Genomic DNA, 25,583 nt, shown 5'->3' on the forward strand with positions numbered 1-25,583 from the left:
TAGCTTTTAAAAAGACGTCATATACAGTGCACAGCAACATTGCATTCATTTTAAATACTGTTAGAGTCTATTATATTTAATTACCATGGGACAAAAGTTTATGAGGACTCATATAAATTACTATATTTATTTTTGGACGGGAGTTTTGCATAGGGAAGATATTCCAGTCTATATTAAAAAGCTGGTTTAGCTAAAAGCGCACAATTAGCTGATCAAATTCACAATTACCCCTTCACTGCCTGCGTGATGCTCCAAGTATGAAGTAATATTTGCTGTTTGCTTGCCTCCAGATTACTTGCTATATCAAAAGTTAAAGAATAACAGTCAAATCCCCAGCACTAGAGATGGAAAAAGAACCTGGCATCTCAAACTCAAAAAAGGTCAGAATTCCCAAAAAAGGCAATTTGCAATGGCACAGGGCTTCTCAGTGGGGTTGGCAGTCAGGGGGTAAAGATTTCTGCCTACCAAGACACTGAAGAAAAAAAAATTTACTATTGCACACTTAGATATCAAATCCCTGTAAATATAAATTGCTTACCTGGCCTGGGAAAAGCATGCGAGATGATAGCTTGTTGATACGAGTCAACTCCGAAGGAGTGGTGTCAAATGTTAGAGCAATCTTTGCCAGTGTGTCATTGGTATCAACCTGAGAACAAAAATGAAAATGCAGTTAATTTGCAGGAAAGAAATCTGAAAGTAAGACTAAGAGAAACTTGCCATACCACCTTGATAGCAAAATTTTTTCAAGGTAATAATGACAGGTGCAGTCTAGTATCTATAAAAAATTATATTTAAATTATTCAAAGCAGCAATACAGAGGGGAAAAGAGTGAAGCCTGATGCCTAAGATTCTACTTCCATTGCCATTAATACACAAGGAAGAAAGTTGTTAAAATGCTGCATGGAACTTATACAAATACATCCACTTGTTCATGACTGATCATGGCATGAATGCCAATTAAATGATAATAATTATTCAAATGTGAGTTTCATTAAAAACAAAATTCAACAGAGATAGAGTACTGTACATGGACATGAACATATCCCCTGAATTGTTTGTAGAACTGTTGAAGCTTAAGAAAATCAGAGATCTTGACCAAAGAGATGGAGAATGTCGACTGGAGGTACTTATTTGTCCTAAGGGAGTCCAACATTGCCATAACAATTTAAGTTAAGTCATAATATCACGCAGCCATGGCACATTGCTCGAGTAAAATAAATTAATTGTTTCTGTTTACCTCCACGGCGTAATAAAGCTCAAACAACAAATGTTGTTTTTCTAAATTTTAACCATTTTAAGCATATGCTATAGCATATGAATGAAAAATTTAAAACAACTGTAGTAAATTATAACCGTTGTCTACTCACCATATATTCCTTAGTTCCGAGAGGGGCTGGCTTTTTAACTTTAAACGACATTTCGCTATCTATAGGAGCAAGAAATATTTTAAGACAGAGGAAAAAAATCGAAGATTTTCAAATACGTAACTTTAGCTTCAAGAGCGGTACAAATCTGAGTAAAAGTGATCTAGAGCGAAAAAACGCTACAATCGAAGTAATTCCAAAATGGATACGATTTCATCTCGATGGTTAAAATTTAACTGTCACTCGCCATTAAGCAGTAAATCTGACAGATTTCTGACACAGAATTAAAGATCTACCCCCATATTGCGAGGTTGAAAGTTGTTTCAAATGATTCTGAACAATAGCAGGGTTTTGTTGGCTGAATAATGACAGCATCTTATAACAAAAGCGAAGCCATTGAAACCACGAAGCTTGCTGCTCTCACACGAGAGGGAATGAAAACAAATCTCGTCTTTGTGAATTATTAATCCATATCACTTATACCAACAATAAATATAAAAAATATCGAGGCAACGATGTTCACATATTTAGCGATGATGTTCCGCGTTGTCACAGAGCATAGTTTACGACGTCGTTTAATATCCTCATGATTCATTCGCGTCAAACAAAGCTAAGTCACACTCGATTCTCTGAACACGAGAGTTCTCGAACCATGCTAGGAAAAAATTGTATATCTAGATGTTAAATTAGAGAACAAGACTGCAAATGCGAGAAATTTTAGTTGAGAATGCACAGATAAAATCATTCTTTCGCGAACGGTTATCTGAATGAATTTTGTCTAATCGTAAAAATTGCCTGCTCTCCAAGTGAAGACCTTCGCGACGCAGGTTGCAGCATTGACAATTCAACTACTTCTCATGGTCCTCACCAAGTGAAGGGTATGCCAACCAGTGAAACCCCTTTCTAACCGTTTTCCTCAACTCGTGTCCTAAGAATGACACATTCTCCCACGACAGATATCTAGCGGCTGAATCGCCAGAAACAGCACTGCTCTCGGATTTGCTTCTTGACGAACGAAAAGTAGTTCGTTTTGCTTTGAGCTCGCGGGATCGTACAACTTCCTCAGCAAAAACTGAGTCGCGTTCTTCCTCATCTACGTTCGAACTAGAAAGATAATTGAAATTCAAATTGATGAACAGAGTTACCTGTCTACATACTTAACTACTAAATTTTAGCCACAACATAACCTAGTCAACAGAAGTCGCTCAGGAACGGGATAGTAACTCAAAGAAGGCTACTAAAATTCCTTACCTCGATAAATAGCCTTTTATAAGGCTGTACATAATATGCTTGCATTAACCTTGGGCAAAATGCGGGCACATGGGCCAGAAAAATATTCAATTCATTCATCCAAATCCTGAATTTTGTGCTCGCACTAAGTGGAATTAGGTTCCGGGCTCCGAAGGCGTGTAAACACGTACGTGACGTCACGCTATGTTCAATCGATTCTTCTTCGGCAAGACTCGTATCTGGCTATAAACTTCGCTTTCGATGAATACTTACCTAACGGAGGGTATTAAGCTTGAAAATATTTTTCTCGCTTTCAACATTTTGACTTTTGGCTTTGGTGAATCGCTGCCTTCGACTCCAAGACTTAAAGAGGATGATGCCTTCATTCCGTCCGTCAATTGATTCCTGCCAGACTCGGTGCAAACAATTTTTTTTAGGACTCGAATGAAATCTTACGCTTCGTTCCTTGTGGGTCTGATGTCCTGTGCCAAACGGGCTCGAAAATTAAGCTCTTGAAAGTTATGTTCGATAAAACACCACTTATCAGCAGAATTCCCTTGTGCCAGAGCTGCACAATACAAAAATCGGAATTGTTTCTGCCCAAACAAGAATGATAGACTGCTGCTCTTTTGAGCTCGAAAGTGACAGAAAAGAAGGACAAGCGACCAGGCAACACTTGATCTATTTAGACAGTTGCTCATTGCGATATTGAAAAACAGAGAACGAAAGTAATTACTTATTAAAATTCAAAGTATACCAAATTGATCGAAAAGCAAAAGATTGGTTTCAGTTAATCATTGCCGCGAAAAAAGTTGAGAGCAAATTTTCGCTAAAAGATCGGTTCCCCGGCAATTAAAATTTTAATCATCAGCTACAATCCCCGGTTGTTCGAACGACAGATAACGCTATCGACTGAATAAATCCTTATACGGAAGACAGTGTATCAGGTTTTGTTAGCACTTGTATCCGCTGGATAACAATTCATCCCTTTGATGATTTTAGATATACGAAATTCATACATTTGCACTGCAGTGACGAAACGAAATTAAGAGATCCTCGCAGCTAAGAACCCTACTGAAACGAGTAGTTGAAAATAGGACCTGAAAAAAAAATTCAGGCCCGTACGTTAGCTCAGTTGGTAGAGCGCTGCACCAGTATCGCAAAAGTTAAGGGTTCAAATCCCGTACGGGCCTGAATTTTTTCCAGGTCCTATTTTCAACTACTCATTTCAGTAGTGTTCTTAGCTGCGAGGATCTCTTAATTTGATTCTTCACCGCAGTGCAAATATATGAATTTCATATATCTAAAATCTTGGCTCGTTAGCTCAGTTGGTATAGCGCTGCATCGGTGTCGCAGAGTTCATGGGTTCAAATCCGGTACGGGCCTGAATTTTTTTTTTTTTCAGGTCCTATTTTCAACTACTCGTTTCAGTAGTGTTCTTAGCTGCGAGGATCTCTTAATTTCAATTCATCCCTTTGTCAGCGTTATCCACACTAGCCAATCAGAGCAATTGAAAATATCACATAGAGCCAATGAGTGTTCAGTGTAACAACAAGCTGACTGTCTGAGGTGCGGAAAAACGCGGGTGACCAAGGCGTGATTAATTTTATTATTAAATGACTGTGAATATATGAAAATCGTTTTTTTTTTCTTCGAGGGCACGGTAACGAATCCTACAATCTGATTGGTGGTTCTTAGCGCGGTCCGTATTTTCCTATCTCTGCCTACGGGCACGATAACGCTTTCGTGAGTCGCCCAGTACATCCCTACCTTCGATGCCATTTTTCATAAAAATATCTCGTTTTTCTGGCTGGGCAGTATTTTTAAGCCGATAAATAACCTTTTAATCCTCTCTTTCCTCTCTCTCAAATCACTTTGGTTGACAGAAAAATACAGGTTTCGATATAGATTTGAATAGGCAGAAGTGTCATTAAATTGGTTGACAAGCGGCCTAAAAACCGTTTGTAACTAATTTTAATCCTTCACTAAAAAAAAAACCTAGAAAGTTAAAACGTGAGGTATTTGGTTACAGGTGAATTAATCGATGCAACTTTCATTCATTTAGTATCTGAATTCTCTCAAATAATTTGTTCGTAGTGAAAGGGCGAGCGAAGTTTTTAATTCTATTACAAATACGCTTTCGGTGAGTCCTTCGAAGTCCGTTCAAGTAAGTCATTTGTACTGTTAATTGCACAACAGAAACTGAAGGAACTCAATGAGAAAAAGCCGCTTTAAAGCAATTTGTGTGAAAGAATTTAGGTAAGTTTAAGGAAAAAAATAAAAATGTTGTTAATCAGCCAAGGTCGGTCCGTATTGGGAAAAACTGTGCCCTCTGTCTGGAGTACTGCCCTCGGTCTACGGCCTTAGGCGGTACTCAAGACCCGGTTTTTCTTTTTCTTTTTTTTAAATCATCAAGGGAGGTTAGACCCTTAGACACCACTTAGTATCTTACATTGTATAGTTGGTTTTTTTTTTTTTTTTCAAGATTGCCATTTAACCCATGACAATATATCATTTCTACTGTTCGTGGAGGAGGTAACAACAACTGTTTTCTTGACTTTTTAAGACCTATTTTTGAAAATTTCCAGTCTGATCTTGACCTTGCATCCGATTTCGAGGCTAAGGACCCTTTTTGGACCTTTACTGCGACTTCAATCCTCTCCCCTCCCCTCCCCTCCCTCTCGCTCCCTTACCCCTCTTGCCCTCTTACCCATAATAGTTTTTTCGGCTTTCGGTACTAGTTTTCGGCTAAAAGCGCGAGCTGCCGAAGTGTTAACACTGCACAAAAAAAAGCACAACGAGAAATCCTCAGTGTAACAACTGAAAGACAAAATAAATCAAACAAGGAGCTAAACAGGAAAGAAATTGAACCTGGAGTAAAGGTTGACAGGATGTCTGAAAGACACTTTTGTAATGTGTTGCATGATTATAACTTACGGACACCAAGAGAAAAGAATCCATAAATTGGTTAGTAGAACACCTCTGTAGTTTGAACATTGGTGAATTCAAAGTCAGTCATGCGTGGCTTCAGGAAAATATATATATGATTGATCATAAGTGACTGGTGTCCGCTATTTTCCCCTTTCGCGACATATATATAAGTGTGTATATATATATATATATATATATATACATATGTATGTCCCGATGGGGGAAAAACACAGAGACTATACTATATAGTCTCTCTATTTTTCCCCTATCGCAACATACATCGCGCTCAACTTCTACGTATTGAGCACTGCAAAACGGAAAAATTAATACACAGACTTCCTCTATATATATATATATATATATATATATATATGCATACATACTAGTGCAGATGAAAAAAAACAAAGGCAACTGAATCGGAGGAACAAATTTTAAAACACAAAGTTTATGAGAAATTAATAATTTAAAAATATACCGCAGGGCAGGGAATTCAAGAAAATATTACTTTTAAAATATTTTCTCCAGTTTAGTAAATATTTTGACTTTGTGATGCGAACTGTGTTAATATTTCAAACTGTGCAGGGAAAAAACTTGTTTTGTTTAATTTTAAACCTATATTTTTAAGTCACGGATGGGATATTAGAATCGTAAGACAAATGTAAGGCATACGTCTTCCGAATCGTGAGGGCTTGCGTCGCGGAATAGCTTGCTTTACATCCTTGTAAAATCATGCTGAAAGTTACTGGATTCGCTTTAATTCATGTGAGTTTTTCTCTTATCTTTCTTGTTCGAGAGCATGATGCCTCATTATTATTTTATACTGAAAATTTTGAAGTCTTGAAATTTTGAAGTCTTGAAATTTTGAAGTCTTGAAATTTTGAAGAAAAATTTTTTAACCAAATTAAGACTACAAGGAAATACTCTTGGAAAAATACAACATTGTTGTTGCAAATTTTATTTGCATTTCAGAAACCCAAAAAAATTCTCGAGATTCATAGAGAGAAAAACGAGTTGACCTCACTTCATTCCTAAATTTTGTGTATTTGTTGTAACTTTTTTAAAGTCAAATTTAACGATCTAGATGCGATTTTCATTTTGTGATTCGCCTTTTCTTTGGAATATCCTTCATGCATTCTGACGCTCGATATATAAAAATAAACTACTTTTTCCTTTTCACAACCGAATAAATATTGGTATTTGTAAAGAGAAACAGCTGCTGCGAAAGGAAAAAAACCGTTTCTTCACAGGTTCAGTCGAATAACTGTAATAAATTAAACATCTAAAAATAACCCTTTGCAGAAATATTTTCCATCATCGAATCTCCTCAAAATTCTTTCAATCGGTAAGGTCTGGAGCTTGTCTCATTATTTTCCTTTGGTAAAGTTCATAACTCATGGGAGAGTTAATTCCTTTTTTATTTCAGACGTCATAAACATTCCTGGGAAAATCAGCATTCTAAGACCGAGCTAAAACTTTACCATTTTTTTCCTCGTATATCCTCTGTTTACACACAAGGTTCTTTTGCTATTGATGATCGTAACAATATACATCGCGCTTGCTTTGGTTCTTGTCAGATTACGGGAGGCACAGAGCTGCATACACTGGCACACCTGTAATATTTCGTTTCGCAGAAGTAGAACTGAAAGGATTTGCATATGGAAAATGGCCGCACTTAGAACAGAAACCTAGATATGTCTAATCAGTCGCGCGCTTATATGTCTTGAGTGAGCTGATTTGAGCCACATGGGTACATCGATTTTCATACAATTTTAATTTCCGACGTCTTTTCCTTAATATTTCCTGCATATATCATTCAGAAAAACCACGAACCTCGTAAATCGCTATGAATCGACCAGATAACCACGCAACCAGAGATGCAGACAACCAATATGCCTCAGATCTACTCGTTCATCGATCATGTGCCACTCTGTGGTCACAGATGAACCTATTTCATAGTGTCATTTGCTAACGAGGTCTGTCTGGGGTTTGATCAACTCGAGAAGAACTCAAAGTTTTTTCTTTGTTCAATGCTTGTGTTAATTTTCTTTATGACCGATCGATGGTTTTACAAACTTCTTTTTCGCCATAGAAAATGTTGAATTGTACATGAGTAAATCTCAAACACTGTCAACGTTGCATGACTAGTAGCAAGGAAGGGGCGGAAAACAAAATGCGCAGCACTACAACAAAAAATTTACAAGTTCTAAGGCCTTCGAAGTTTATTACAGTACCAAAAATTCAATGGTGTCTTTCAGCTGATGCAGCTGACAATCAGTATGGCGCTCGCATCTGACGACTTGAAGATCAAATTTACAGTACCAACACAACAGCCTCTAATACCAGGGTGAGTATGGTTTACGACTGAAACTTAAAAAGGCTTGGGGAAATGTTTGGAAGGATAACACGGGATCTAAAGCACCACGCAAAACTTTCCTAAGGATCTCTCTCAGGGAGTCGTTGGTAAGGTGGGGAGGGGAGGGGAGAGGGAGATTTCGTTACGCACAGGGCTCAGGCAAGTGGTTCAAAGGGCTGATAACGAAATTCAACGGATACAACGCTATCCAGCCCAAGAACAAAATACAATATGATTCGGCTGGAGTTCGAACCCAGACCTGTCGATCTGGAGTACAACCGGCCGCCGTGTTCGTTTACATCCCTCATGACAATGATCAATCTCATGATATCCTCTTGATATCATCCCATGATCGTGAATTTTACTCCATTCTGTTTATCATTTCTGATAGAGACGAAACTCTTCTTCATGTGGACTGTCATACCGCAACTATTAAGAGAGAAGCCATCCAAGCTTTGAATATGATATTCAGCTTACCGTATTTCCTGCAATTCAAAGGAATCACCAGCTCAGCTGGATATGGTGAACCATCTTCATATCGTAACGAAAGTGGTCGGCTGATTGTAGAGGTGAGCACTCAGTGAATACCTACGCCTCTCCGTGATGAAAAAACTGTTGCCTTCTCTTTGTATAAAAACGTGTATACCTGGTGTAAACGAGTGCTAGCTAGGAAATTGTTGCTTTGTCCATTTAAGAGAGTAACCTGGCAGGTTTCAGGGTATTTTTATGGCTCCATATCAAGGGTTACCGAGACCTTAGACGCAGAAACTAATTTCTTGGTATCTGAGAAAGCCTAAGTTTTATTTTGAACGTCAGAAAATCTTTAGAGAGAATCATTTTGCCACATCTCGCGTGGAACTGAAACTGGGGATGCCTTTGATCATTTTGTTCAAAGATGTCCCTCTAACATTTGCAAACTTGTTCCATTAGCCATATCAATTGAACGGTAACGATTTTATTGTCTGTGGCGAAGACATTGAAAAACTGAGAGTACATTCACTGGACCTGTTAGAAGTCTTTTCAGTTTTGTAAATAAAGTACTTCAGACTTCAATTTTTTCCTCATTTCCCTTAAGGAATGTTTTTGTTTTCAAGCGCAGCGCACGTGAACCTGTTCATTAGCCAATCACGTTTAGAGACCAGAAACATGGCATTTAGGTTGATGCGGATACACTCGTGGACATTCGTAGACACTCGTGGACACTCGTGGACATTCGTAGACAATCGTTTTCTTAGTTGAGTTAAAAATTTTGAACATTTTGTTGTCTCAAACTTTCTCGCTTGGTTTTGTTGGAGAGTTCAAAACTCCTTGAAGGCTTTATTTACAGCCAAACGTTGAATTTAACTTGAAAATCTGGATAAGTATACTTTTCTTTATGGAGAATAGACTTAGCCATCTTTGTCGGAAAAGACGTTCTTACCAAATAATCTAAAATATCCTATTGATCAATATAATGAACTGAGAAAGTTCAGTGACTATAAAATATGGAAGTGTGGGAGACGTAGTGTTAGCAGCTGCTACTATTTTCATTTAAAAAAACCAGTACTTTATTTTATTCTCAGTTCGCTCCTCCAAAAAATTCTGCTAATATCAGCCTCGATGTCACATTTTTTGTGTTGAAACAAAGATTAGTGCCCAGTGGAAGTGCGAGTACCTCAGCAATTCACGTAGATGTCAATTACCGAAGAGGACCTCAAGAGTGTTCCCAGACACTCCATAGCTACAGGGATGTTGAAATAGTGGTTTATCACCCAGGTTAGATAGGTCACGTGCAGTTGAGTTTTATTCATTTCTTTTAATTTTCTTTATACATTTTCTTTTTACATTTTTTTTAGCGGGGTCGACAAAAAGAATCAAATCCCCTGCATGCATCCACTTATACCGAGCCAGAACCTATTTGCCTCTCTTCTGGCTGATACTAGAATGAGTTTGACGATCATCAGTTTTGGCAAGTCAAGAACCATAATGATAAATAATAGAAGGATTACGTGTCTCTGACTTATCAAGAACGTGGAAGAAGGAAAAAAGTTCCCAGTCCCCACCAGGAATCGAACCTCAGACCTTCATATTTTACTCCAATGCTTTTCCACTGAGACACAGAGACTCAACGGTGAACTGGGACTCTTATGTGACCTCATTACCACTCATCATCAAGCTCAGTCTTTTTTTTTCTTTTCTTCATTTTTCTTACTCGCTTTATTATTGTAATTGGTTCCCGAAAATATTTTTATATGGTAACGGTATTTTTACAATGTTAGTGTCTGGTGAGGGACTCGTCACCCCCCCCCCCCCCCCATCCCCCTCCCCCGCAATGAATAACGAATGCTCCCTTATTTCAACTCCTCAGACTGCCAGAATTTCGGTCCACTGGGAATAAGTGATGGAAGTGTGAAAGAAAGCCAACTGAGTGTCTCCTCTCTGTTTCAAACAAGTTCTGAGATAGGAGGCTACGAGCCGTACGGTGCTGGCTTACATGCCCTTAAACACTGGGCACCAGCTCGAGGTTTCCCTTCATACGATAGACGGCAATATGTTCAAGTGGACTTCAGAGAAGTAAAACGTATTGAAATGGTGAGACTAAACTGAAATGAACCAGAAAATAAATTACTTTCTCTTGTATAATACTAGATACTCTTCCACTTGAGAAATTGTTCCTATAGCAAATTATTATCTAGTCATGGTCTGATCCAACAATATAACTTTTGTTGGGGGTCCTTCTCTCAGAGGAAATTATTCCATAAGAAAGAACACGTGTAAAGTTAAACGGGTTCTCTTTTTTTTGGTACATAATCCACGAAAACATTAACCTGAGGAGAGAACCAAAGAAAAACAATAAAACAAACAGAAACAAAAATAAACAATATAAACAAACAACAACTGTAAGAGAAGCAAAAAAATTGTTTTATTTTCTTTTACATGGCACTTTTTTCTTGCAACTTTTTAACGTACCTGTTTGTTTAAACATTTTATTTTGCCAGGTGTCTGCACAGGGTCACCATGAAGCAAAGGCCCCTATACGATCGTTGAGGTTTGGTGTGAGCAATGAAGGATATCGATGGAAAGACTACAGTGAAAAGAACGTAGAGGTAAAACAACGTTAACCAAAATTTAGAAGTCGGTTGAAGAAAGTGGCGATTTTCACATGATGAACGAAAATCAGTGTTATGTTTCTTAGTCATTCGAGATGAGCTCGAATAACTAGAAATGCGAGAAATCGAAAAATCTCATTCCTCAGTGTGTGCTTATTTCTTCATTCTTCCTCACTATCCTCCCACTTTGGTGTTTCCCTGGCCTGCAGTGTAGGTTTCTTAACGTTAAGAAGCTCGCGGTCGTTTATTCAACCGGCCATATTTACATTTGATTTGGAGGTGAAGGTAGTAGCGGGGAGGGCGGGCGGGGAAGTTCACTCCCCACCTCCGCCCCTCTCCGCCTACCTCCACCTCTCTCCATATTCTTGACCGTCGCCTACCCCTTTGGTACAAATTTCTTTCTCTCCCCAGCCCTCCGCTGCCATTAAAAAAAAAGATGGCGGCTATAATTTTCGCTAAGAAAATACTGAGCCTGCTCTTTCACCTCACATCTTATTGGATCAGCAATGTCAAAGGCGTTGTGTGAGTAAATAGAACAAGAGAGAAGGTAAATTTTGAACTTGGTGATGACATGAAGAAGGCTGATTTTTCCGTCTTGTCACGAGCATGGGGCAAAGACAAAACATCTTTCTTTAGTTCCTTACTGTGCTCAAAATTCACCATCTTTATTGATCCAAGTGCTTTTTTCATATTTCTGAATTATTCTCTCCATACTTGCTCCCCAGTTCTACTTCACATCTGGTGTTTTGGAAAACCCGGGAAATATGCTAATTACAGCCCTTTTGAAGATGCCACTGGAAGCCCGTTGGTTTAGAATCAGTCCAAGATTTCCTGATGGATTTTCCGGGCTAAGATTTGAAGTTTATGGTTGTTCAGTGAAAAAACAGCCCATTCTTTACGAAGGTAATGTCCAAAGTATTTAAGGGGCAAGTTTCTGGAGAAACTCCGTTGGGTGCTGCGTCTGTGGGGGTCCTAGAAGACAATTTGGTTTCAACTGAGTTGGAGATGTAAATTTACCACGGTAAAGAAAATTGCACCCAAACCTTAACACTTCAATCTCCCTTATCATTCTGAGCAACATGTGGCAGTCGGCTGCCTTTCCCTGCATCTTGGTAGTTCGGAAAGCTGCAAAACTGTAGAAGACAAATTCATCTTTCACATCGGCACTCTCAATCCCCAAGGTATCAATTAACTGTTTTAGTTGCATTCATCCCTTTTACTCTTGTATTTTACACGTTACCATATTCCCACCGATAGTGTAGCTCCATTTTTCTCTCTCTATCAACCACAGACAACCCACAATTCCTCCATTCGTCATGGCAAAAAGCTTACCCTTAGAAACTCTTTACGGTGGGTGATCTACACTATTAGCGCAGTTGATAAAAGCAAATTACCCAAAATTTCAGTCTGAAAAGAGAATTTGAAATATGCAGCTAAATAAATTTTTCTTTTCTTTTCTTAGATCCTCCATTGGGTGTTGAATCTAAAGAAATCACTGACCAGCAAATGAATTCATCCTCTTATGCTGGCGAGAGGTGTAAAGCAGCAAAAGCCCGATTGAACCTGCAAAATTTGCAGGGGGCCTGGTGCGCAAAGCAGCCTCCCACAGCTGAATGGCTTTCAGTGAACCTGATTACTAGTCACGTGATATCAGCGGTAAGCCAATCGCGTTGAAATTGATGTATTTCTGATACCTTCAAGAGAAATCTCTATTTGATTTTTGCGTAAAATAAGCACACCATATGTGAGGATGGTATATAATGTGTGATGGTATATGAATGAAAAGGGTTTGAAGATCGCGGTGAAGGGAACATTGTGAAAATTAAAAAAAGCTGAAGATAACGAAAGTCGTGTGTGGGAGGCGTTACTGGGATCCTTCCCGTTTTACACGCTATCCTTGTGTCTCAGCAGGGCAGCAATTTTGCTCCTTCATAGTTTAGCTCAGGTGTAAGGTTTTTTTATAATCAATCAAAAACAAACAAAAGCACATGAAAAAATATAACGCGACTATTTAAAACAAACAAAAATTGAAGATACAAAAAAAACAAAAAGACAAAAACGAAAATAGATAAAACCTAGCAGAAGACAAACAGAAAGCAAATCAAAGCGAATGAAAGAAAACCATCCCATGTAACCACTGAACACACCACTTGGAATGCTAACGGGCACGGCATCCAAACGGCTTTTATACATACAATATATAATTGATCATCAACATGATAATTATAAATATTTGATGACACATGTTGCTTCTGTTCAAACAGGTGTCGACACAATGCAGATTTCCCATGAATCACCATGCAGGGGGCATAATGTACTGTGTGACGTCATATCGTTTAGGATATAAAACTGATGTTCAAAGTCCGTGGAAATCCTACATGGAGAACGGGAGTGATAAGGTACTCGGGAAGGGACGGGATGGGACGGGACGGGACGGGACCCTTACAGAGGTGTGTTCGCATTTAGCGATCGGTTATTCTTTATCTCTTGGGTTTGCGGGGGGAGGGATTCCAGTGGATTAAGTCTCAATAATATTTACCCGATTTACCGTTACTTCCGTAATATTTTTCGTACCCCTTTCCTTGGCAGTTAATTGAAATTCAATCTTCCATAGTCCTCTCTTGATACTCTCGTGCGACATCTGAACCCTCTATGTTCCCCCTGAAAACCGCATGACCCCCCCTTTAAAATAAAAACACCCTTTCCTCTTGAGGCGATAAATGATGACTGACCTCCCCTCCCTTGGGCCCCCTTCAAGGTAATGATAAAATAACACTCTTGTGTTATACTCGATTTCGATTTGTCTTCAAGTTTTTTGCAACTTGTGACGCCAGAAAGCGAAAGAATTCAAAGCGGTCGTCCATACTTATCCAGTCTCACTCTTTTATTGCAGAAATTTCTCGGAAATCTCCAAAGGTATTCTATGGTAAAGCATCACCTCATCAAGCCAATCCAGGCAATGACAATAATATTCGCCACCCTAACGAATATAGGTGATAAATTTTGTATGCGAGTGGAACTGTACGGGAAAAAAGAAAAAATGCTTGGTGAGTATCTTAGCGGGGAGAAATCAGATCTTCCCTAAGTCCGGTCCTCGTATGTTTTCTGGAGATAAGGCAAGAGAAACGGTTTCGTAAGAAGTTGCTGACTGCTGAATAGCAGTGAAAAAAGAAAAAAAAACTTACAAACATGATTAAAGAAGGTAGTGGGGAAAGAGCGTAATTGAAATAACGAGGCAAGAGAAAAGAGAGCGGAAAGAGCCACAAGAGAGGACTGGGACGAAAGTGATGTCTTGCAATTTGCTTATAAATATGCGTTATGGACCAATCGTTAGGCCAAATGACAGGATATCGGCCGAGTTATCTTTTTGTGTTTTTTTATGGACCTCAACTTCCTCTCGGTCCATGAAAACGCCAAAAAAAAAAAAGAAAAAATGAACCTTATATCCAGCCATTTTGACCGAACAAGCTTGGTCAATAAAAGATGTATTTTTTGGAACAAAAAGATTTCGCTTATTATGAAACAAGAATGTCATTTTTGTTTCCAGAGCCGGGAAAGCCAACTTCGTCTGTAGCACCATAAACCCACGAGAGTCGTTCATGTTTACGTAGACTCAATCGCCGATATTGTCCAAAAATTTCGTAAATGCATTCCTTGCCCGGATCAAAGCGGGCAATTTCAAGTGGACAGCACGGGCTTATCTTGCCAGCTCGGGTAGCCAATCAGAAGAGTCTTCATAGTGTAAACGCGTGTGTGCATTATCTTTGTCAAACAGTTTCTGAACAAAATGCCTCACTTAATCACTTGATTTCATTATATATCGAGATTCCTCCCGTAATTTTTTTCTAAGTATGCTAAACATGTAAACGCTTTCCTCTACGACAAAAAGCCAATTTCTTGATTGTAGCGTATTTTCTCCTAACAGATCTGCCCGTGGTATTTTCCAGAGCTTTCCTTGTAGACACACGTATAAACCGTCTGTTTGTTTGCAACACTGAAATTTCAAGGCAGGAAACATGGAATAACGGGCATGATAATCAATATTTTTCTTTGCATGAAAATTATCATTCTTGGCCTCCCTTTTGAAAGAAGATTCCTAGCTTTTACATATATTTTCAAGGCCACAAAGGCTAATTTACATGAAAATTTTCCATGATTGAATTGAGCACTTGATGTCTATTGCGAGATGATTGATGCGGGCGGAGCTGGAATCAGCTATCACGCATTAAAATCTCGGGTGAATAATCTTATTGCTTTAGTATAGATCTATTATAGCACCAAGACAGGCTCATGTTTTTATTTAATTGTGTTTACAGCCCCTCAAAATTTGCATTGTCCACCCACTTTACAAATTGTTTATCACGGAATAGCTGGCGAGCGATGTGGCCAATCAGATTGCAGCATCTGCGATAGAGCACTTGTAGATTTAAAGTATGAAAACAATGAATAATCGGTCCCACCATCGATAAAAGAGGTTTAGATAGAACCGGAACGAAGCTCTGCCATAGTCATGCGTAGTAGTCAATGTATGAATCATAGTATTTGCACGTGATAGCCGAGGTGCATTCATAACCATAGCTCTCTTAAAACTTGGCAAATATATCAAGAATATCTACCTAAAGCTTGTTTCTGTGACACTAACTTCCGGTGAGAAAGTTATGCCATGAACATTTGAATTAAAGACAAAAAAATTATCTTCTCTTCTCCAGGCAGAGGTCTCACTGCTATGTAACGAACGATGGGAAAACATGGACAGGTATAAGAAACATAATGGTGACTCTTAGTTTCATTGCCAACGCGCATATACAGTGTATAACTAGACGAGTGATCTGAAATGAAAAAAAAGGTGTTCTTCCTGTCAGCCGAATGAAAATCTTACGCGAGCCGCTTTGTTGGATTGTGTGACTGTGATGCATTTGGCCGGTTGTCTTACGCCCATGCGCATTGAAAGGCAGCCAGACTGGGAGAGCCGCCGTGTTGTAAACAACGTGTTTGTTGCGTTCTTTAAAACTGGTTTAATCCGTCTTATTTCGGACCATCTGTCTGTTCCTTGATATTTAACAGTGACGTTTGATGGTTACATATTCTACAGCACAATCCCTCTAAGAATCCTGCAAATAAAAGAGTTTTCTTTCATAAAGTAGCGAGACCGTATCCTTACTTCACATTATCCAAAATGTCGCCCAGAGAAGAATAATCAACAACAGTTAATGCTTGCAATTTTCGTTTTCAAAATTTTAACGGCAGCTCCCCCATTGACAGGTTTGGTTTTATCCATTTTTCCATCTCCAACAGCGCTGAACTTCCAACTCCTCACCGTACTTGGTCTCGACAAAGAGGGAAACCTTCACGGCGTTTATCTAAATGGAAAGATTTTCCTCTCGTGCAGACAAAACGGCCAAGGTGATTGCAATGTTGAATCGGCTGAGAGCTGGTACCGAGTCCGGGACGAACCTGAGACTATAACCGCGACTGAAGTACCACACATAGCCGAGACGGGTTTGGATCACACAGATGTTCCCGACCGACATACTCTCACCCTGAAAGATGGCCTTGGCCGCTCTTGGGGAGGTACTAAAATAGCTCATAATGATAACCAATTTTAAAACTTCATCCTTTATCATATGTGTGGTGTAAGAGTTGGGGCCTAGACCACCTAAGGACCGGGTTCGAGCTGGTTACTGCCGTAATTGCTGAGATAAACCCGTTCAGAGAGGGAAGCAATTGCTCCTGACAAATAAATTCGAATCTGTGCGAGAAGAGGAGAGATCAAACAATCCAACTTTTTATAACTGTTGCCCAACGATAAGTCGTTGGCCATAATAGAAGTGAAAAGTGGTCTTTTTAAGCAGATAATTTCTTCTGTCTGAAAGAGAAAAAGCTATGAGCTCTAATCAAGGTAGTGTTAGTGCTTTATAGAGAGATTATGAGATAAACTCCGATTTGTTTGTATTTTGTAATGATAGCTATTGGAATCTGAACGCACAGTTGATCATAATACTATGAATTGCTTGTAACTCTTGGATAGCCTCATGGAATCCGACCAAAAGGAAGTAATTTTTTTTACCCATTCCATTCAGCTTCATCCCGAGGGATCCACCTCTCAGCGCCATTGGATGAACCAGTTTGGAAACTAGTGTTAACATGGCGGGACTACGGTAAGTGCCTGGGGTATCCGGTATAGCCACCGGATTTAGGGGGAAAAGGGGAAAGGGAACAAGGAAATCTGCGGGACTTTCAGGAGCACTAGAGTCTTGCTTTTTTCTTGGGTCTTAAGAAATGCTACAGTGAACACCAACAAATCTGAACCGAGGGCGAGCAGAGATGGGAGCATGCGCAGGAGGGGAAACACAATGGACGGTGAAAAGACGGAGAAAAGTGCTCTTTAGAAGTTGCCATCAGTTGTGGAGGGAATTAAGAACTTTAAAAAAACCCCTCCATTACAGCCATGTAGAAAAATAATGAGGCATACCAAGATTTTTGTCATGTTTTTAGGAAAGTGGGTTGTCTAATTCAAATGATTGCTCAAAGTGTCAAATTTAATTTTATGACGGTCAACAAGTACAAGGTTTTATTATCCAACTGCACAAAGAAGAGTACAAATAACGCGCCAATAGAGGACAAATATCCTGCGATATTTTACCGTTATTTGGACTGTTGGTTATTTTGTACTGTAAAACCAGTCGGCTGCGCGCGCTACGCCTCTCTATCCGCTTTGCTTTTCTCGCCATATAAGAGGTGAACAGAAAGACTTGGCAGAAAAAAAAAGCAGTTGTATGGTAAATAACTTATTAGACATTTTGGTATGTAGTATCGCTGAGTATTTTTACTCGTTGTTTGTATTTTGACTCACCTTACGGGCTCGTCAAAATACGGCACAACTCGTAAAAATATTCAGCGATGCTACACACCAAAATGTCTAATAGGATGTATTTATTCAATATTGTTGGAAGAAATTTGTATTGAGGAAGTAAAAGGGTGTGCTTTCAATCTTACCGATCATTCCAAGAACGGAAAAGTTATATAGGGAAAGGCCACTTTTCTTTTTGGAGGGGAGGGGTGGGACGAGGCGTGAAAGAGGTTGGTTGTGTCAAAATGAAATTTCCCAAATCCTCGTAAGGCTTAGACCCCCTCCATCCCCCCTCCCTCCGGCGATGAATAATGAGAGTTCCCTTAGACAGTGTCCATACTTTCGATGAATATAAAACCTTCTATCTTTAAGATTTTGATGGGTGCGCCAGTTCAGTTTGCTTTAACAGAGGAACATGCGTGGTGTCAAATGGATTTCTTTGTCTTTGCCTTAACGGTTGGACTGGACAGCGGTGTGAAACAGGTATGTCATGCGTTGCTACATCATTTTGGACATAAAGTGCATCAGTCATTTTGTTATGTACGTAGGAAGGGACCCTGCTTTCAGATTATCTCGCGGATTAAGGTTGACGTGCGGAATAAGATTCCTTTCGGGTCTAAGGCGCAAGATCTAGATGAAAGAAAGAGCTTCTTAGACAAGGATGGAGTTTGAAATAATTGATATATTGTTATTAATCGTTTTATATGCTTTAACATAATTAACTTTTGGTATCATCTCTGTTAGTTTCATAGAATTTCAATCCCCTTTTGAATACAACATGATACAAAATTCCGCTTAATTTATTGGTTCTTAAAGTAATATTTCTAGTCAAGGTGAGAATAAGGACTTGATTCTGTTCCTTGAATCAAAGGATCTTTTGCTTTTAATAAAATAACTGCTGCAACTTTTCAGGGGCAGGGTAAATTTTATTCTGCACATAATATCTACGAGTTCACCATAGTTTCCTTTCGATTTCATGCCATCATCAACAGCAGCCAAAAACAAAACATATTTTAAAAACGTAATGGGCAGGGGTAATTAATCTGTAGGATTGCATACTATTTTAATAATAATAATAATAATCATGAGTTTATCATGAGTAATAATTTGCGGAAAGTATGTAGTACGTTTGTCACATGCAGCAAGACTTCCTCTACTGTCTAATGGCTCAGTGATAAAGCATCTACAAAATATAACGTACATGTTAAAGTTTATGGCTGTGACTCCTGTTGTCAAAGTAACACATTTGTTTTAGCTCAGTGTGGTTTTGAGTTAAGCCATTTGTTGCATTCCAGTACAATCTCGAGACAAAAAGGATCGAAATCATCGAGAGAACCGAAAAATAAGCACCAAAATTACAACAAATCATGATCACATCAACCGTGGTCTATCATCAGATAATCTACAACAAAAGAAATGTTTAGGGACCACTCATTATTTGTAACGGTGGGGGGGGGGGGGGGATTGGAGGATTTTGATTGTGTCGCAACAAAATTTACCTGATTCCTCCTCCCTTAAAGCTCGGTAGTACTCTATTGACTCCCTTTCGTTAGCCTTTCACTATACCCCCCCACCGTTCCCCTTTGGAAACCATGTGATCACCTCAAAATCATCCACCTCCTACCCCTTAAGATAGGTTCTTCTGTCAACTCTATCTTCCATTAACTTTTTCACTTTTCTGTACCTGTATTTAGACATAAATGAATGCATCAACAGTCCTTGCCACTCAGGAACATGCCAAAACACGCGTGGGAGCTACAAATGCACATGTCCACCAGAATGGGAGGGAGGCCATTGCCAGAGTAAGCCACAAAATAAAGTGTTTTTTTGCTTAGATACTCATGCACAACTTCGTGCAATGTTACAGGTTCTTGCTAGTTCAGGAAGCCGTCAATGCTTTTGAAAGCGCTGTTGTAATCCAATTTGCCGCGTCGATCTGTTGACCACCTTTCAGCTGGGTCAATTCATATTTGCTGGTTGTGGATGAAAGCATACCTTTGCTGCGAGTATACAATGGAATCTATTCATAAAGTCATTGACGAATGCCGCTGTTTTCAAGTAATTTTATGACTTTCTCGGAAACTTGAGAGGCAAGAGTAAAAATGCGTGGTTCACTTAAAGTTTCTGCTTTGGTTTTAGGCCTTTTTTGGTTTTTTTTTTATAGTTTATCAGCCTTGTTTCATATAATGAATAAGCGAGATTCAACACGCTGGCGTCCGTAATATGATTTTCTATGTACATTTGAAGACAACTGTCGAATGTTGAACTTACTCTTAGAAATTGGAAAAGGGACATTTAGATGGGCATAGAAAGGAACTTGTATATATGTGACTGCGGAAGGAAACTTGTCTTTCAACTGCTCCATTAAGCCATTTATGCATTAATTTTGATTTTGTTGTAGTAAAAAACTACTGCCACGGGCATGAATGTTTAAACGGAGCCACTTGCAAAAATGGAAAAAATAATTACACCTGTCAGTGTGTCGAGGGGAGCTCTGGAATGTACTGTGAAACTGGTCAGTATAGCTAGGGCGTGTGTGTTGAATAGTGTATGATGCATGAAGTTTACCACATAGCGAAAATCACGAAAAAAAGTTTTTTTTAAAAAAATATGTTTATTTTCATTGTAGTCAATTGACTGATGGAAATAACGAGTATAAAAAAGTTATCATATCGAACACGTCTTCCTAAAAAATTTCAAAAAATGATAAGAATGATACAAGCACCAATTGTAATAATTTATTCAACTTTCCAAACCCCCCCACAACCTAAATAATAATCTTAATAATATAAAAAACCAGGAATTGTAATGATATCCACCACAACTTCCCAACCACCCCAAGGAAACATGAAATGAAGGAATCCTTGGCGGGGGGAGGATACATGGTTTTCAGGGGGAAAGGAGGGGATATCAGTCGTCGTATAAGTATAAAGGGGGAGGGGGAGGGGGAGGGTCATAGTAATACTGCGAATCAATTATGAAGGGATCAGGTAAGTTTTGTCGTGAGGGAACCAATATTCTCCCACCTCACCCCTCTTCTGGGTGACTAATGGCGATAGATAATGATCGTAGGAGATAATTTATTTTCTCCTGCCGTTCCCTAATTTAGATATAGTGGACGAATGCTCAAGCAACCCATGCTCAAAAGGGACGTGTCAAGATCTGATTGGACATTACGGCTGTGTCTGTCCCTTTGACCGACAGGGAGACAGATGTACAAGTAAGACATACTCCAGAATAGTAAAGTACTATCAACTGAGTGATAACATAAATATCAATAAAGCATTCAAACCAGTCGTTAAACACTTTCATCTCCCAAATCATTCTAAGCATCATATGGCAATTTGCGGCCCTTCCCTACATCTTGGCAGTTCGTAAAGCCGCAAACCTCTGGAACAAAAATTTATCTTCCAAATCAACACTCTTAATCCCCACGGTATCAACGAACGCTTTTCATTCAACTAATTAATTCTTGTTTTCTCGTCACCATACTCTCACCAATAGCGTAGCTTGATTTTCTGCATATAAACACACACATACAACCCACAATTCCTCCACTGAAGATCAGAACTTCTCACGTTTCTCCATACACTTTACGATGGCCAATTTACGTTATCAACTGAGTAATAATACCAAATTACCCTGTTATACAAAAGGGTATATAATATATATATATATATATATATATATATATTTCGCTCTACACTCATGTGTATTGAGCACTTTCCAAGCATTTGCTACAATTTCCCACAATTATATATATATATATATATATATATATATATATACATATATAGTTAAGTGTGTTATATGGGCGTAACGAAGAGACCAACTCTTGACTGTTTGTAATACATATTTGAAAATGGGAGGACCTGTGCTGAATTGACGTCTTGACAGAAAGTGAAACTGTTTAAAGTGAAATAAAAATTACAGAGTGATATTTGTTAGACCATTCTAAAGCCCCTCATATTGCCTTGCTGTCATTTGATTTTATGAGGAATGGTGATGGTGTTTATGTTGAACGACTACGATGGACTTCATGTGACCACTTAACCTCTTTTCAATTTCGGAAAAACTGTGTCGTGCTAACTTAAAGCACAAAATTGGTTACAACACAAGGCTAGGTTGTTGAAAACCGACCAGTATCAATCTAGAATTAGAAGTTGAGCTGGGTTTGTGTTTTGTACAAGGGTGGAGACCTCGTAAGTACTGTTTTCAGACAAAACTGAAGGTAAGAACTGCCCACAAATGAACATGGTTTAATGAAATGGTCAACCTAACCCAGGGCCAAATTATCTGTGCAAACCTGCTAAAATGTAAAGAGATGAAAGTACGTTTATGCTTGCATAGATCCTGTCAACGACTGCTTCGACAACCCTATTGGTGTTGCCAATCCCAACGTGATCTCTAATCATCAGATGAGAGCGTCTTCGCACTTAGATGAATCTCATCAGGCCTCTCATGGTCGGCTAAACGGGACAGGTTGGTGTGCGGGAAATGCTAGTTCCCAGGACTGGCTCCAGATTGATTTCAATCGAACAATCGATATTTGTGCTGTTGCAACGCAAGGAGGTGCAGACGGCTGGATTACCAAATTCAGCCTGTCATTCTCAAATAATGGAACACAGTGGGTGCCTTACGAACAAGAAGATGGCTCCATCATGGTATGGTGATTTAGTGACTCAGTGGATTGTAAAGAGTTCTAGAAAAGAAAAAGTTATGATAAGTATTATTATTCTGGTTGGCGACGGCATAACTGGTTGTTTCAATAGAAAGTTTGTGACAAGAGATACTATAAAAAGTCGCAATAATCTGCAATAACCGTAAGTAATGAATAATCCTACCAGCATGTAGGACTCATGGCACACAAGAACCTCGCTATGACCTGAATTATCGTTAGAGTTTCCATTTACATTACTTGGTTAAGAGGGTATGACCAAATCCTGCTATGAGAGCCATTTTAATGAACACTGATTTGCCGTGATGACGTACCTTCGTGTTGCAGTCAATTCAACTTCACTGTCTGAATACATTCATATATACTTCAAAAACTCATTAATAATTCATAAGCCCATCAACCTATCAAATGGTAGATAATACATCACGTGCAGTGACTTTATATAGATAAACCTCATCCTTATTAGTATGTGGTGTTTTATCAGATATAAAGACACTGCGCGTGACTTATGAATATTAATTAATTATCAACACAGAAACTGACACAACAAATGGTGGGAACATATTTAATGTTCTTTCAACAAATTTCACACAGTAAATTTACTTTTGCACCAAATTAATAGTACAGTTGTGAAATACACATCTGGAAAAATTCTCTATTCCATTAGTACAGTAATCTGGTAAAGGCATATTAGACAATACATCATCTGAAACTTCGAACTCAATATCAGTTGGCAGAAGTGACTCCAACTCGTTTTCGCTAATCTCTGCGTTTGACCTTTTGCCAGTAGTCTCCCTATTTACGTATGCGTATGCGTATGCTAATTTCTAACGTTCACAAAAGCATAATTGTTATGAACTCTCTTGACACACGCTTTTCCAAGAATGTTTTTGAAGCCGTTCAAAAAACTCGCTGCACGTGTTTTATCGGGTCAAAAACCCGATAAAACACTCCTGCTCGTTTTTTAAACATTACATAACCTCTCTTTCCTCTAAAATTTTACAGTATCGCGATAAAAATTAGCTAATACCTTTTAGGAATGAAAACATTAATCAAATCAAAACAATGATCGTTTATAAAAATATTAAAGAGTAATCACTCATCACTTTTACTTGATCTTTCCTTTTGTTCCGAAGCAATTTGACAGGTTGGGCAAAAATATTACAGTTGACCAACACAAGCTTCCAAAGACAGTGTCTGCGAGGCATGTTCGCTTTATTCCAAGTTTACAGCATGTCTGCAATTGCCTAAAAGTGGAGGTTTATGGATTCGATGGTAAGCATGTCATCTTCTTGACATTTTCAATGACGTAGAGTACTAGTTTTAGTAGTAGTGGTAGTGTTAATAGTAATAGTAGTGGTAGTGGTAGTAGTAGTAGTAGTTGTAGTTGTAATTGTAGTGTGCTAGTAGTTGCATTAGTAGTAGTTGTAGCGGTAGAGTTCGAATAAGTTGTATCAGATGCAGCTGTAGTAGTGAAAGTAGCATTCTCAACTTACCCACCGTCAAGTTCAATCAGGTTTGAGACAAAGTCCACAATATACAATAAAGCATCCTTAAAATCTGATTGCTTTATTGTTTACTATTATTGCTGTGCATTTCAATACTGACCTGGTAATTTTGGAAGAATTTCCTTTGGAGATTCTATAGCCCAACTTGTGACACATTTCAGAGAATAGTACAGCCATAGCGAAATCTATTGGGAGATAGTTAGTCACAATAACCTTTTGTTTATAGAATCTCGGAAGGTTTAGAGAAGTATTCGATCGATTTCAAATTTTGAAAAGTTAAGTACTCAGATGCGAGGCCGTTTATGGCACCTCTCCGTTTAGTGGTTGATAAATAAGGTAAACTGGGTATTTGAAACAAGCAAATGATAAATTCATTTATAAAATTTTCTGCCTCGAATACTGCATTTTTAGTGTTCAGATTGGTCTGATGAACGCCGGTTCTCAAATCATATTCAAGGTCACTTTATATGGATTTGTATCGCGCCAACTGTCGAGGAGCTGAAAAAGGCTCCAAATATTCAAGCATTAAGGAGTGAATGAAATTAAATGAAAACATTATTCTGTCCGCGCCTGTTGGAGATAAGATTGGTGAAAGCCAATTCGACGCTAGACGCCTTGTTGGTTATTTACCATCTCATATCCAACGCACGCCCATGGGCTAATTGTTACTTAATCCATAGACCCTGCTATGACGCACGTTCATGAAATAATTGTTATTTAATCCATAGACCCCTGCTATAATCATGATGTGCTAAATCAGACGAAAAGGAAGAAAACCTTCAAGGGTCCAGGCGGCCATTGTGACCAAAGTAATTTAACATCCGAAAAAAGATGGTTCCGTTTTAAGGAACCAGCTGGTACTCAAATGCCAACAGCCTGTGTTCCTCAATCTCACTGCAATGCTGATAGACCCGGATGGCTGGATGGACATCACCCTAATGTGACGCAAGGTGTAGTAAACATGAGGGTGTGCTTTACTTCTGAGAACGACTGCTGTGGTGATCAGAAATTTATATCGGTGAAGAATTGTGGCGATTTTTTTTCATATGGACTGGTAAAACCAAATAGTTGTGGACGATATTGTGGAGAATAAACATTCGCTGTGCTTTAGCAGCGAAAGAAAGAAAGCGAAACAGGGGAAGGGTGGCAAAAATGTACTGTGAGGGGGAAGCATGCTTCCAAAAAGAGGGTCTCAATGGGGTGATGGCTTTTTCTGCTCACGGTTGAACTTTAGGCCATTTTACCGCTAATAGATCACTTGAAACAGTTCACTTTTCTTACAATTAACGGTTAGCATCTCATTTGTATGCTAAGCGGCTTAATTTCTCCATATGAAGGTAAAAAATAAATAAAAAGGTAAAAAACCTACCTACCTTTTTTCATTTTACCCGTTGAAGGCTGTAGCGCAAACAGCCGAAAGCTCGTATTTTTAAAAGTTTTAGTCAGAGATCGTTTTTTAAATTTCATAAGATGTTTTATCCTGGCTGCGGCCCCTCTATCTTTTCACGTTAATTTCTCCAGTTAACGGCTTACGTTTAATCCCATTGAGACCGTCTTAAAATGTATTGCTCCACCTTCCT

At 38.8% G+C, this 25,583-nt stretch overlaps 3 protein-coding genes across 3 annotated transcripts; 2 read left to right on the forward strand and 1 right to left on the reverse strand.

Moving 5' to 3' along the window:
• Nucleotides 1-215: 215 nt before the first annotated feature.
• On the reverse strand, nucleotides 216-2,753 carry LOC136281280 (nuclear receptor coactivator 7-like). Its single transcript, XM_066167683.1, has 4 exons — nucleotides 2,616-2,753; nucleotides 2,233-2,468; nucleotides 1,368-1,426; nucleotides 216-646 (listed from the first exon to the last, which is right to left on the reverse strand). Exons 1-4 carry the CDS (start codon nucleotides 2,645-2,647, stop codon nucleotides 503-505), a joined length of 471 nt encoding a protein of 156 aa, XP_066023780.1. The 5' UTR covers nucleotides 2,648-2,753; the 3' UTR covers nucleotides 216-502.
• Nucleotides 2,754-6,186: 3,433 nt separating this feature from the next.
• LOC131775502 (uncharacterized) lies at nucleotides 6,187-18,335 on the forward strand. The gene is made up of 15 exons (XM_066166505.1): nucleotides 6,187-6,287; nucleotides 7,781-7,869; nucleotides 8,270-8,447; nucleotides 9,441-9,633; nucleotides 10,226-10,449; nucleotides 10,857-10,964; nucleotides 11,693-11,870; nucleotides 12,430-12,623; nucleotides 13,232-13,417; nucleotides 13,861-14,014; nucleotides 14,893-14,974; nucleotides 15,677-15,723; nucleotides 16,263-16,538; nucleotides 17,048-17,125; nucleotides 18,190-18,335. Exons 1-15 carry the CDS (start codon nucleotides 6,255-6,257, stop codon nucleotides 18,333-18,335), a joined length of 2,166 nt encoding a protein of 721 aa, XP_066022602.1. The 5' UTR covers nucleotides 6,187-6,254.
• A 3,900-nt stretch (nucleotides 18,336-22,235) lies between these two features.
• LOC136281279 (contactin-associated protein-like 2) lies at nucleotides 22,236-25,136 on the forward strand. Its single transcript, XM_066167682.1, has 3 exons — nucleotides 22,236-22,481; nucleotides 23,632-23,770; nucleotides 24,732-25,136. Exons 1-3 carry the CDS (start codon nucleotides 22,236-22,238, stop codon nucleotides 25,094-25,096), a joined length of 750 nt encoding a protein of 249 aa, XP_066023779.1. The 3' UTR covers nucleotides 25,097-25,136.
• The last annotated feature ends 447 nt before the right edge of the window (nucleotides 25,137-25,583 follow it).

The sequence above is a fragment of the Pocillopora verrucosa genome, chromosome 5, assembly GCF_036669915.1.
Source record: "Pocillopora verrucosa isolate sample1 chromosome 5, ASM3666991v2, whole genome shotgun sequence".
Taxonomy (NCBI): domain Eukaryota; kingdom Metazoa; phylum Cnidaria; class Anthozoa; order Scleractinia; family Pocilloporidae; genus Pocillopora; species Pocillopora verrucosa.

What these genes read in the sequence shown, in the direction of transcription:
- LOC136281280 (XM_066167683.1), bottom strand. Translation starts at nt 2,647, where the DNA reads ATGTACAGCCTTATAAAAGGCTATTTATCGAG. An exon ending in ATAAAAGGCTATTTATCGAG is followed by an intron (nt 2,469 to 2,615) that starts GTAAGGAATTTT and finishes TTATCTTTCTAG; the next exon opens with TTCGAACGTAGATGAGGAAG. An exon ending in TCGGAACTAAGGAATATATG is followed by an intron (nt 647 to 1,367) that starts GTGAGTAGACAA and finishes TTTTGTTCTCAG; the next exon opens with GTTGATACCAATGACACACT.
- LOC131775502 (XM_066166505.1), top strand. Translation starts at nt 6,255, where the DNA reads ATGCTGAAAGTTACTGGATTCGCTTTAATTCAT. An exon ending in AATAGTGGTTTATCACCCAG is followed by an intron (nt 9,634 to 10,225) that starts GTTAGATAGGTC and finishes TCAACTCCTCAG; the next exon opens with ACTGCCAGAATTTCGGTCCA. An exon ending in CGATGGGAAAACATGGACAG is followed by an intron (nt 15,724 to 16,262) that starts GTATAAGAAACA and finishes CATCTCCAACAG; the next exon opens with CGCTGAACTTCCAACTCCTC.
- LOC136281279 (XM_066167682.1), top strand. Translation starts at nt 22,236, where the DNA reads ATGAGAGCGTCTTCGCACTTAGATGAATCTCATCAGGCCTCTCATGGT. An exon ending in AAGAAGATGGCTCCATCATG is followed by an intron (nt 22,482 to 23,631) that starts GTATGGTGATTT and finishes TTTGTTCCGAAG; the next exon opens with CAATTTGACAGGTTGGGCAA. An exon ending in GGAGGTTTATGGATTCGATG is followed by an intron (nt 23,771 to 24,731) that starts GTAAGCATGTCA and finishes TTTAATCCATAG; the next exon opens with ACCCCTGCTATAATCATGAT.